Here is a 13346-nt window from a genome sequence, read left to right as displayed (position 1 = left end):
GACTTTAGCTCTTCTTATAATTGAAGGGTCACCCTACTTCAATCAGACCTTTCCCATAAACAAGGTTGACTTCTGCCAGCTAGCTCAAGTGACAGCAGGGTTGTGTCATGGGTTGTTAAGTCATAAGATGGTGAAGAAGAAACCAGTATCTCTCTCACCAGAATCAGGCTTGCAAAACAATGAGAACAAATAGCACAAAACACCAGACAAAACAAACTACAACATAAAAGAACAAATCCCTGCAGCAACTGCATAGCGTCCACTCACTAAAATCTCTTCTGGAAAGCACACAGTTTTACACTTAAGCTGCAGAATAGCACCTTGTTTATAAATGATAGTTTCTCTGAGAGCATCCCTCTCACTACTCTCTCTCTGTGCTACTCTCCATGTTATTGTTTTGTAATATTGTTTTGTGCTATTCTCCAGGGTATTGTTTTGTAATCTATTGGGGTTCATGTGATACAAAAAGAAAATACCCAGTTTTCATAATTGCTACTAATTTTGAAACATAAACTTCATTCAAATTTGAAGTCAGTTTGAACATCAGGAAAGGATTTGTTTAAAGAGAAATATAAGTGCACAGCCCTGGGAGTTGTTTGACCATAGAAATCTAATGGTCAGATGGCGTCTTCAAGTGAGACTCTTCCTTCCATATTTGGCATGCACAGAGGACTTTGTGCATCAATTTAATCCTTTTTTTTTCTTTTAATCAGTTCTCATCTTTTTTAGAAAGGGTGGAGATTTTGCTAATACACAATTTATAAATATATATAGATATATTTCCTGCATGTTTATGGAATCCTTAAGATTTCTTTTCCTTATGTCAGATATCATTTACATTAAGTTCATAAAAATAATATTAAGATTTGGCTTCACCAAACAAAAGCAAACACAATTTCTACTTGCAATTCTATCCTTCACCCACCCTGCTGTGCAGTGTCCAACAAAGCCTGAGATAAGAATGGGCGTCTGATGAAGTAGGAAGAGGGGCACATCCCAGGCCAGCCGGCCGGTGTCCCCTCCCACCTCCTGTCCCTTTCACTGAGACAGGTGCTGGCTTCATGAGTCTTGAAGCTTTCACCAAATGTCCAGAGATTTTGTCAGTGTAAATCCTAAGAACACACTTATTGAGTGGTTCAAATATGAACAGAAATAGATTATTTAAAGATACTACTTTCATATGACTATCTAATTCCTAAAAGTCTTTTAGAAACATATTTTAGATAAATTAAAATTATACAGATATTATATGGTTCAAAACTAAGCAGGAAACCTAGGCCACTTGCAGGTTTTAAAAAATAGTAAGCGAGTGACATGTGGCATGTCCTCTTTCTCCTTCCTGGGCCCCTTCCTTGTCCTGATGCTGCTTGCGCCTTTCTTCAGAAGTGTCACTAAAGTCCCGAATCACTGAACAAGCACAACAAAAATCCGGTACAGTCTAGTCTAAGGCGTGTGCCTGTCCTCTGCCCTCCCTAGTCAGAGCTGCTTCCTAGGCACCAGGCTGCTCGGTGCTATCCAGGTCAGAAGCCCTCAGCAGCATCTGAGGCAGCATCAACAAACCACAGATGGATAGAGGCTGGAGACAGGAGAGAATTAACAAACTGTCAGCCTCCCCATTGTACAGACAGATAGAAGGCACTTTTTGATGTTTAGCTGACACTTGTTTGATAGTTTTCCTTTCAAACAGAACTCTACTGAGATTATCTATAACCCAGGGACGAAAGAGTGAGTTCCAGCTCCATGTCCTGTCATTAGTGTCCTGTCAAAAAGGTGTTTATAGCAGCGATTCTAAGGACAACTGTCCCTGTGCTGGCACAGTTCAGACCCAAGGGCCAAGCTGCCCTGTCCAGGTCAGCGTCCTCGTTACCATTCCTCCTTCTCGTCTGACCCCAGCGTCCTCACCTTTCCCTCGGGGAGCACTGAGTGGAAATGCTGCTGCTCGCTAACAAATGGGCCTGCAGCTGCAGCTGGGGCAGAACACAATCATCCAATCCACGCGCACAGGCTGTCGGCTGCAGTGCAAGGAACAGGATGAAGGCCACCTGTCTTTCATTAGTCATTTCAATGCAGAAATGAGAAAAAGACAGAGATCAAAGCCTGGCTTTTGATCCATATTCTTTCAACTATAACAGTGAAGTAAACTGACCTTGAGAAACTCACTTTCCTGTGGTTGGGTTTAAGTATGGTTTTTCCTAATTTTGAAGAAGGAACTCTAGGGTTTTACAGTGAACTTCCTAACTCATTAGTGACCCTTGACACTTATTCTCCATTCCTATGGCCACACTAGCACTGCCTGCACTATCTGTATATATGCATAATAAATACATGTGAAGTTGCTTATATACATATATGCATAAAACATGTATTGGAAAATATATGTAGACACACACAAAGGCTTCTTAGAAAGCATTTTCATATTCATTTCTGTAAACATAAAGCCTGTTACATGGGAAGCATTCAATAAATAAATGTTTGCTTGATAAAGTATATGCAATCAGGAAGACAGCATTTCTTTCAGAACTTAAGGAATGCCAAGGTTACAGGAGCAGGCCTGCTGTACTACTCCAAAGACTAAAGCCGGATCATCACAGTAACTTCCATGGTGGAGGCCAGTCTTGGCATCACAGGAAGATCCTGACTCTCAGGCCATCACGGGAGGCTGGCTGTCAGTGTGTCAGCTCTGACCTGGGTCTTTACCCAACTGCTGCTTTCTTTTAAATCATAAAATGTATCCTTAGATCTGTTGGGTAGGGGTCGGGGTCGGGGTCAGTTAGAAGTCCGAATGATACGAGCCTTGTGGAGGGAAGGCTTAACCAGAGGAAGGACCTAAGCACCACATCTTACAGTGAAGAACATCTGACATGAGGTTCAAAGGGAATACATTAGAATCCTAATCTCATCCTATGCCTCAACAATGGGCCATTTTCCCCTCTCGGGGGAAACACTCTGCTTAGTTCCCCTCAGAAACACCACCTTCAAATCTTATACATTATTTAGTGGATTCTTGGGGTGGGGGCTCCACAGAGAAAATAAAGAGGTCTATTTGGTTGAGTGGAAAAACATAGACACAAAGAAAAGCTAAGTGGTTTACCCCATGGCATAGTCATCTCCTGGTGTATAGAACATGAAAAAGTTCACGGTTGCAGTCAACAAACAGCCATGCACTCTAAATAACTACTGCCAATAGAGCGCCTTGGAGATATCAAGGTGGGCGGAGATAAGCTCACATCAGGACCCAACACAGGTAAAAGAGAAGATTAAAACAGACCGCACAAAGTGACTGCCAGTGTGAGCTCAGTTGAAATGAGACCTTGCTTCACTCCTCTGTGAGCTTTGTATTCAGTTCGCACGTGTGGACTGTGTGTGAGGAGAACCAGAGCAGGCAGTGTTTAAAGCAAGTGGAATTCCAGTAAGGCGGCCACTGTGCGGTGGTCCAAGGAACACCAAGTCTTAGTGTAGAAACTCTTCCCTTTTAGTTTTAATTATCTGGACTTCGATTGTATAATTTTGGGGGCTGGGACAGTAATGAATCAAACATTTTAGAAAGCTTTGAAATGCTGATGTATTTGTGGTTGGGAATTCAAGGATATACCCCCCACCCCACCCTGCTTAAGGACCATATGCTTCAAATACAATCTCTGTTATGTATCAGCCAGACTTTGGAGTTCACAAAAAGGAGGGAAGGTTCAGCATAATTGATGGAAAACCCACTTAATTTTACAGAGTGACTAATTCTCTAACATAATAAATTCATTGAAAGAGAAAAAAGCAACTTTCTATTTCTACCCCCAATCAACACTTAAGATAGAACCAAGGTCGTTTTGCTTTTAAATATTTCTAAAGACATTTTTTACAGGGAACCTGGTAAGATCTTCTGTCCTGAGTTCTCTTTCTAATAAAATTTGGAAGTTGGGTGGAGCTAGGGAATGGCCTTATATTTCAGAATGAAGAAAATCAATGACTCAGAAGAAAACCTGAACTCTGATGCTGGAGATGTCAAAAGGCGCCACCAAGCGTCAGAGTGGGAGAAGTGCAGCCTCCTCTGATCAAGCAGCTGGGCAGAGCCAGCCCTCACGGAAGAGCAGCCTTAGTGGCTTCCAACATGTGGAGTCGTATGACATTCATTATCGCTTTACAGTTTCCAGAGTTAGGTGAGTAGCTACCACTATCAGCAGCTGAGTCAGAATTCTAATCCAAGTCCTTGGATTTAAAATCCAGTTGTGGGCTGGAGAGACACCCCGTTGTTGAGAGTACAAACTGCTCCTCCAGAGGACCTGAGTCAGTTCTCAGCACCCACACTCAGCAGCCTGCTGGTACAGAGCGCTCAGGACTCCAGATCTAGGGGATTCAATCAGCTCCTCTGGCCTCTGTGCATTACCCATCCCCGCCCCCAGACCCCTCTTCCAGACCCCTCCCCCAACCCCATTCACATAATTTTAAAACAGTAAAAACAAATCTGTTAAACACAGAACTGTGAATAACTAATGTAAATGTAAAAAATCACAGCTCTAGAAGAAATGTCAAAAGATTGCAAACAAATGCTTGAGGCTGGAGTGGTAATTCTTTCTTCTAAATTGCAGGGAAGTCCTACAGCTTTTTTAAAAAAAGAAAGAATGGCTGAAAACACTTATCAAGAAAATTTTTCTAGATATGTGTATGTGAATGCATAAATGTACACAAATAAATTTGTATGTATCTTTACTTGTTGAAAACACACACGAAAGTTGTACAAAATGTGAAGAGTAGTAATGTCAAGAACAAAACGAAAGCCACGCAGTACTCGGCACCCAGCAGCTGAGGTTAGGTGTGTTCACTTCAGTCTCTTTCCTTTTTTATATACATGTAATGTTTATTGTCTTATTATTGTTGAAATGTTTACATCAATATTAGGGAAATAGCATGTTTTAATTTTATCCATGATGAGTAACTTTCTAATCTGTTAAAGTACCAACTATAAGACAGTATTCCCTAGCTTATATGTGGTGATGCAAATCTAGATTGTGACCTTCCAAGCAAATGCTTCAAAGATAGTCTCTTCCCTTTCACGTGTTCCCTGCAGAGGAGAAATATGGACTTGCCTTGCGTCCTCACTGTCTGAACCAAACAGCCACTCACCACACTGGACAACAGAGGTAGCAATCTCTTCCACCTAAGCTAGAATGTTATCCAGGCTGCAAGTGAAAAGACTCAAAGGCAAGACCAGTTGACATCGCCTGGGTGTGGGAACGCCCTCTGAGGTGCCTGGGGTTCGGCTTTCCTCCCGCACCTAGCACACAGTCAGCACACTCTGCTCCAGAGTTGCTCAGCATGGCTGTCTCTGGAGAATGGATGGCGCTGGACCTGTGTGCGCTGGGGTCACGGCTATCTGGTTTTTATAGGAAACGTTTGTCTGTAAGTATCGAATTCCCAGTTGTCTTCTACAGGGATCTGGTTTCCCTACCTTACTATTTTATATATAAAAATTCCTCCACTTAATCTTAATAACGCCTTCTACCCATGCACTGTAAGGTAATTCCCTGATACCCCTACCCTGCTTAGTTTGGCAGGTCACCCTGTCATTGCACGGTTCTCTCTGTCTCACGACCCTTCCCAGTTGTGCCAGAGAAACTCCATGTTGCTCACTGGAATTTCCAGTCATTCTCCTAAACAAATGTTTTAATTCTTCATGGTCACTCCTAACACCATGTATTTATCGCCCTCTGCTGTGTGCAGTTTTGGATCCTTTCCCGTAGGTCCACCTGATGAGTGTCCACTGTTATTCCAAGGATGCCAACCTATTGGTATAGTTCTAAGCCATCCGCTCTATTTAGCTTTTGACACTAAATGTGATGACGCATATTTGATTCAGCTGAGCTCTTAGGAATCTTTTTCATGTTGAATTAACATTTCCTTTTGTCCTTTAAACAACCAGCATTATAAGCCATGGTAGGCACAAGTTGTAGGAGACTGTGCACAAGCCCATACATAGTCTCTTGGGGGAGTCTACTGACGTCAACGCCTGGCTATGTTACATTTACTAAGCAGAGGAAGAAGCATCAGCTGTACAGAGCCATATTGGGGCAGTCATGCACATGGTCAGAGTTTGACTTTGGTCAAGGTTAACTTCTCCCAGATAGCCAGGATCCTGCTCCACCTAGGGCGGAGTGCTTGAAGTAAAGGTTAAGTTCATTGTTCATCCAGGTCTAGGAATTCCTGAATTAAGCAGGTGACCCACCCAGCTGCCGGAGCAGTCAAGAGGAGGACCTCCAAGAGAAGCTAGACAACTTCCACCGGAACTCAGCCTGGAGTCTGGGGGGAAGGGTTTGCCCAAACTGTTAAAAGGTCTGGCGCCATTAAAGTTTCTGGCTTTGATCAGTGAATATTGTCTTAGCCATACTTCTTTTCGCCCCTTCCCTTCCCTATTTATCCCTCAGCTTCTGTTCCAGAAACCCACTTCGTAATAGCTGCAGGCAGCTATGGAACCCAACAATCAGCAAGTCCATATCTTTCAAGTTATAAGCAGAAAATTATACAAAGAAAGCTTGTTAATTATCTGAGAAAAATTTCAAACAGCTAAATAAATTTTCCAACCACCTTTGAAAGCATCTCTGTCAGCTTCCTCTCAGCCCACATCACTTCCTGAACCAAGCTAAACTCTTCCTGGGTCATGAAGGGCAGAAACAGGAAGAAACAGAAGCTTATCAAAGTGAAAATGGAAGTAGAAAAGATAAAGTGAAAAAAGAGATTAAAAAGACTTGTTTGTGAGCCCAATTAAAGTAAGGATAAAATAGGAAAAAAACTGACACTCTAATATTTTTTCCATAAAGAAAAGAAAATGCTACCTGTTCTGCTAGCTTTGCTTACATTGGGATCAGCAGTGTTTCAGTGTATGTGCTGTCCAGTAACACAGGCTTTCTTCGTCTTCCTGAATGTACAGTCTCCTAACAACCCGACAACTTGCCATTTCTTGACACACTATGCTAGCTTGTCTACTGTTCTTGTTTTTAGGGCTTGTTCACTTGTCATGAGACTTTGCCCTTGGTGTTCTAACCCACAAACCTCTACCTTCTGAAAACCTCACTAGACAGCTGGCTCAGGTAGCCCTTTCCTCCTGCTCACAGAGAACAAGGAGCAGAAGGTGGAGACACGCAGGGCACCTGCCATTGGAGCCTGTTTCCTCACACAGAATGATGGCAGGCAGAAGTAGACACCGGCCAGGGCCATCTCACAGCATTTATTATTCAAAGGGTGCTCCGCCCCCAATAGCCACTCCCATAATGGGCACTGCTGCTGTTTGAAACATATCCAGGTGCTTTTGTAGATGCTCAATTTTGCTTTAGTGTGATAACTGTGTCTCTTATCCAACTCTACAACTGAGGCTATACGAAAGAGTAAGCAGGGTCCAGCGCAAGACTTTACGATGATGTCAATGGGCTGTGCAGATCTCCAGAGAGGGTTTGCTGGGTGGTAAAGTATTTATCTAGCAGACTCAGATCTGTTATCTCTTGTAGGAAGGTACACTTCTCATCTCAGTGTTGTACCACAACAGCAACGCCCTATCTCTTGGGAATCTGCAGCATCAAACAAAAAACAGACTTGCCAATGTCATTGTTCATCATGAACTGTTGCGGCATAAACAGTTCTAGCACTCCATGTTCTTAAAGATTGTTCAAAGAAAAAAATTACTTACTGCCTTCCCACGTACAATGCAAGAGATTCAAAGCCCCTTCCACCCTCTTCCAGTGGGCCAGATGAAAGAAGGCATAGGCTATTGCTTCACTGTCTCCTCTCTTCAGGATGTGTTCTGGTGGGAGGATTAAGCTTTTCATTTCTAGTAGATACTGCAATTAAAAAAGCAGGAGACAGATGTGTTACTACACAGTGATTATGAATTCAACATTGAAATAGGCTGGCTTCCCTAAAACCATCATGCACAAACATCATCAAACCTCCTCCAACCTCACGGCGACATTTGAAGGCAATTACTCAAACCCCCAGCAGTATTCAGAGAAGGCTGACAGCTGATTAGCTTTGTATTTGTTTCCTGCCATGAAGACTCCTAGGCTAAAATACTCTAATCAAAGAAATTCATATAGGCTCAAACAGCAAAAGGAAAAATGTAGAAGACACAATGATTTTGTATAATTGTATAACCACAATGAAAATACATGAAGCAGACATATGAAGTCAGCTATGTAAACCACCTGTACTAAAGAGATTTGGCACTGGGTAACACCACCCATGTATTTTTTTTCTACACAGGTATATCAAGGAGGACACTGTTTTGTGGAAAGAATTATTGGTACATAGGAACAATGAAGGGTGTCAGCTTGAGTGTAGGAAAATCAAAGACAGAATAAAACACGGACTCTAAACTGTAAGGGCCTTCTAGATCTTCCTAACAGACTAAAGGGACTGGAGGTTACATCTCTCATTCCTGTTTAGTATAAATCTGGGGTACAGGGCATGACCAGGTGTTCCTTTCCTGGGGAATAACCAGGGGTCTAAATTTCCATTTCCATTCTTCTGTATTTCCTATAAGATAGAGATTTGCTTTGAACAGTTTCCTGGTACTACAGTCTTCACCCTCTCCTTCTATAATCTATCCCCAAACATATCAGGTGCGCACAGCGCTGCACCCCCATATCACTCACACACACACACACACACACAAATATTACCCCTGCTACTACTTTTATGGACAACAAATAGGCTTTACAGTGATGTTTAATTACCATGACATGAGTAAAAAAAAAAAAAAAAAAAAAAAAAAGCTAAAACAAGTTTATAATTCTTAATGGAAAAAAAAGAACTGCCTAGTTTCTCTCTGTCAATGGAAATATGTGAAAGATCAAAGTAGAGTAGAGCCCTCCTCATACATACAATGAAGGCCATGCCATGACACAGCTATTGCTGGTTCATTGTCCTCATAGTCCATGGAAGATGTTTATCATTATGATGACTTGAACCTGAATCCCAAAGAACTTTTGCTCATTTGCTTTTTGTAGTCCTATAAGCTACAGATTTCTTCTTACATGTTGTCTTAAAATACTGTAGGTCAAAAATCTGTGGAAATTAATGCTATCAATCCAAACAGCACTATAGTTACAATCAACACATAATTAAATTAACTATAATATAAATACATAGGGCATACTCTGTGCTCAGATACATCTGGCTATCTCCTCATGATTCTGTTATCATAATTCTATTATGAGTTACATATTGCTCGCAATCTTATAAGTCCCCAGGACTATAAATCATCCTGAAAAATCTAGAACTCATACAGTGCTATGGACTATACGAGTTATATAGTTATACAGTGCTATGGACTATACGAGTTATATAGTTATACAGTGCTATGGACTATACGAGTTATATAGTTATACAGTGCTATGGACTATACGAGTTATATAGTTATACAGTGCTATGGACTATATGAGTTATATAGTTATACAGTGCTATGGACTATACGAGTTATATAGTTATACAGTGCTATGGACTATACGAGTTTTATAGTTATAGAGTAAGAAAGCACAGGAAGGTCATTTTGTTACCATCATCAATCTTAAGCAAAACTAAGGAGGAGCTAATCTTATCTAATGAGATCCTCAGAATAAGATCTTGATCTGAGTTTTTAGTAATCATTCATAAATATGCTGCCATTTAGTCAACTTCAAGAATGAGGAAGATGCTATATGAATCTTGAAACAAACTAAATATGAATAAATTGGCTTAATCAACTCAGGTAGAGTAGAACATTCCCAGGTAGCATAGAATCAGATGGTAGTTGAGGGAAAAGTGTAAACTACTTTCTTTTTATTTCTAGCACTGGGGAAATCTCTTAAAACTGATTTATTATACATTTTCTCTTGGGCTAAAGGACCTTCAGCAATAGGAAGACATAAGAAGAAATTAAGTGGGCATTTTCCTGTTTGTAGTTTGAAAGCAAACTAGAATACACAGCAGAGACAACCCCTATGGAGAGTTCAGAAAATTACCAACTGTTCTCAAGGGCCTAATGTGGTAGTTATGTAGTTGCCTTAATTAAAATTAAACAACATAAACATTCAGTTTGATTCCACTATCCATATGTCAAGTCCTCAAGTGCTGAATGTGACTAATGACTACTGCACTAGAAATTTGAAAGAATATTCACATTATTACAGAATATTCTTTTTTTTGCCAAAACTACAAGTAACTAAACCAAGTTTTAGATGGAACTCATGAATTCATGCCTAGCACTGTTACAGAGCTAAGAACATGTGACTAGACAGGTCTTGGCCCTAGCAGAGAACCTACTATTATTCTACTAAATGTATATGCTATTAAATTCACTCATAATGACTTATCTTTATAGCAATAAATTAGCTTACCTCTCAACCCTCAATAGACAATCTTCTTTTATTAGTATATGAATTCATTGAGAGATTCACAATTGGTCAACATTCAGAGAATGAGAGACTACAGAGTTCTAAGCCTTAAATGTGACATCTACAGCACACCTCCTCCTAAGGTATGGGCAACGAAAGGGCAGCAGAAAGATTATAGAGCTAGAGGCAATAATACGACATTAAAATAGTGTCTTCTGGATAGAGCAGGGCAGTTGGACATGTAAACTCACAGCAGTTGTAAGTGCACAAGGTCAAAACGAACACACATCCTAACATGGTATTAAGTCTCAGCACTAGATGTGGAACTACTGGAAATTGATGAACCGTAAAAAGAATTACTTTTCTTTAAGGACGTGGCTCCCTCCTGAGAGGCTATCCATGCTTCAGTTGATGCCTTGACCCATACACATGCTGGCAGCACTGAGCAGATTTAGTGGGAGAAAAAAATAATCAAAATAAAAACTAAAAACAAAAAAAGATCCCTAAAAATATAGATATGATGTTGGGAGAAGATATGATGAAAGGAGGTTAAGAAAGGATTTGAAGCAGAGGGAACGGGAGAGACTGTGATTAAAACCACATTGCATATAACTCAGTGAACACAGAGAACCAAGCTGGTGCTCACTTAGAGCCTACACTCCTGCTGTCTACTCTTCATGGTACTCGAAGGTACTTTGCACACCACCAGAAGATACAGGTAAACACTAGCCCAGCTACCAACTACTTTATACACATGCAATTAGGGCACAAAAGTTGGAGTAGGCAAACACTGATTGGATTTAAGGCATACTCCATGAGATGGATCACACACCTGTCACTGCTGGGTGGCTAAGACCCTGAGGCTAGATAGGCCATAGACCTGCAGAAATATCAAATACTGCTGTTCTGCTAAAGGACCACAGCACTGAAATGACTCCTAAAGACATTCTGCTCCTCATAGATAAGTGTCCTGCTTGGCCACCATCAGAGAAGCTTCCTCCAGAAGCAGATGGGAACAGAAAGCCCCATAGATGAACAATGTATCTGGAGAGACCTTGGAACACTCCGTCCTAGATGGCACATCTCCATCAAATCCCTCCCTTCGGGGCTCAGGGAACTCCTCTGAGGAAGAGGAGGTGGAACGACTGTGAGGACCAGCAGGGATGGAAGACACCAAGGAAACACGGCCTTCTAGACCTAACAGGGCTGATGCAGATGTGGACACAGAAGACTGTGGCAGCACACACAGGGCCTGCACAGGTGTAAGCCAGATGGGGTCCCTGTGCGGATGTTGAGATGGACACGGGCTCCCATCCTTAACCCAGATGCTTCTCCAATTGACAATCACGTCTCACAGGGTATACAAACCACACTTAAAGGCAGGCCCCATGCCCAAATGGTCAACACAGAACAAACTCAATGTTATTTTTGGAGGGTTTTTGTCTCATAATGCCTTCTCTGGGCATATTTTGACCTTATAGATCTTGCTTGCATAGTCTCCAATTTTTTTTTAAGTAGGATTTCTGTGTGTGTGAATGTATGTATGTGTCTGCATCTGAATATGTGTCTTACATTTTTCCTTTGGCTCTTTTTTTCCCTGTTTGTTTTGTTCTATTCTGATTTTGCCTATTTGTTTTCTAGTAGAGAGAAAAATGGTCTGGCTGAGTACTTGGGAAGGTGGCAAGGCTCTTGAAGGAGCTGGGAGAGGATAAATTATGATCAGAATATATTGTATGAAAAATTCTATTTTCAATGAAATTTAAAATTATGTTTTAAAAAATCACATTGTTTAGATGCACAGAATTTTCAAACAACAAGAAAAAAATACAAATACCCTCTGTAGGAAAACATATTCATTGAAAATAACTATGCATTATAATAAAACTATAATAATAATAATAAAACAAAATGTGATTTTTTTTCCTTTTGGATTTTCAAGACAGGGTTTCTCTATGTAGTCCTGGCTGTCACTGAACTCAGAAATCCACCTGCCTCTGCCTCCCAAGTGCTGGGATTAAAGCATGGGCCACCACTGCCCAGCTCCAAAATGTGATTTTTCAAGCACTGTTGACCACCAGGATGTCTACATGCCCTTGAAGAATGATAGTACATGTGAGTGCGATAGGATGATTCCTTGGCAAGTGGAATGGGACACAGGCACAGGGCCCCAAGGACAGCATCCGTAGTCCAGTGTAGGCCGCGAGGAGACGGTCTGCTCCCTCTCTGCTCACTCTGCCCTTGATGCGTAGACATGTTCCATCAAGCACCTTGCTCACGTGTGTCGCTTTCTCTGCTCCGTCACAAAGTCCTCAAGAACATGAACTTTGTTGTCCTTATCTTAACTTGTCTCACTACTCCCCTTAAAGCACCTTTAACATACATATGCTAACTTAAATTTAAACATTCTTTCCCAAGAACAGTCTCACAGTGAGTACTCCTGACCTAGTCAGAGTAATGAGGTCAACAAAAGCAGTTCACCCGGAGATGTAGCTCTGCCTTCTCACTGCATCTATTTTACAGCAGGAGTAGGTTATGTCTATAATGGAGATTTATACTTCTTATGGTTCCAAATAGAATGTTGGCTGTAACCAGCCGATGAAGGCTAATAACAACAATGTGCTGTGTTTGGGGCCAAGCTTAAAACGGCTGGCAATATCAGGTCTCAACATGTGCAACATTTAAATTAGAAAGGCATGGAACAACATTTCACATTCTACTCGTCAAGAGGAAAATAAATGGAAGCGGGCAGACCCCTATCCACAAGTATGCAGAAATCAATTAGGCTAACTGAGCTTTGCAAATCAGAGCACACGCTCTGCCTGTCCGCATTAGCGACTTGGTTTCTATTAGCTAAGTCAGCACTCTGTGCTATCTTGCCTGCATCCTACCTCCAATACACTTCCCAGATTCGCAACCACACTAGCCGAAGAGCAGCACTGCTAAAGGTTTCGGAAGCAACTTTTCAAAGTCAATTTGTGTCAGAATTGCGTTCCT

General features: G+C 41.3%; 1 protein-coding gene across 5 annotated transcripts in view; it reads right to left on the bottom strand.

Annotated features, from left to right (window-relative positions):
* Positions 1 to 13346, bottom strand: part of St7 (suppression of tumorigenicity 7) — a 243136-nt gene that overhangs the window by 12008 nt on the left and 217782 nt on the right. For 4 of the 5 annotated variants that reach the window (XM_052173272.1, XM_052173274.1, XM_052173276.1 and 1 more), the window contains one exon: positions 7670 to 7820. In XM_052173272.1, coding sequence (XP_052029232.1) covers positions 7670 to 7820 — 151 coding nt within the window. The remainder of the gene's footprint in view (positions 1 to 7669; positions 7821 to 13346) is intronic. The other variant, XM_052173273.1, reaches the window with a different exon arrangement.

The sequence above is a fragment of the Apodemus sylvaticus genome, chromosome 2 (genome assembly GCF_947179515.1).
Source record: "Apodemus sylvaticus chromosome 2, mApoSyl1.1, whole genome shotgun sequence".
Lineage (NCBI taxonomy): Eukaryota > Metazoa > Chordata > Mammalia > Rodentia > Muridae > Apodemus > Apodemus sylvaticus.
Note: the sequence above shows the minus strand (reverse complement) of the source record. Positions and strands in the feature narration are given on the sequence as shown.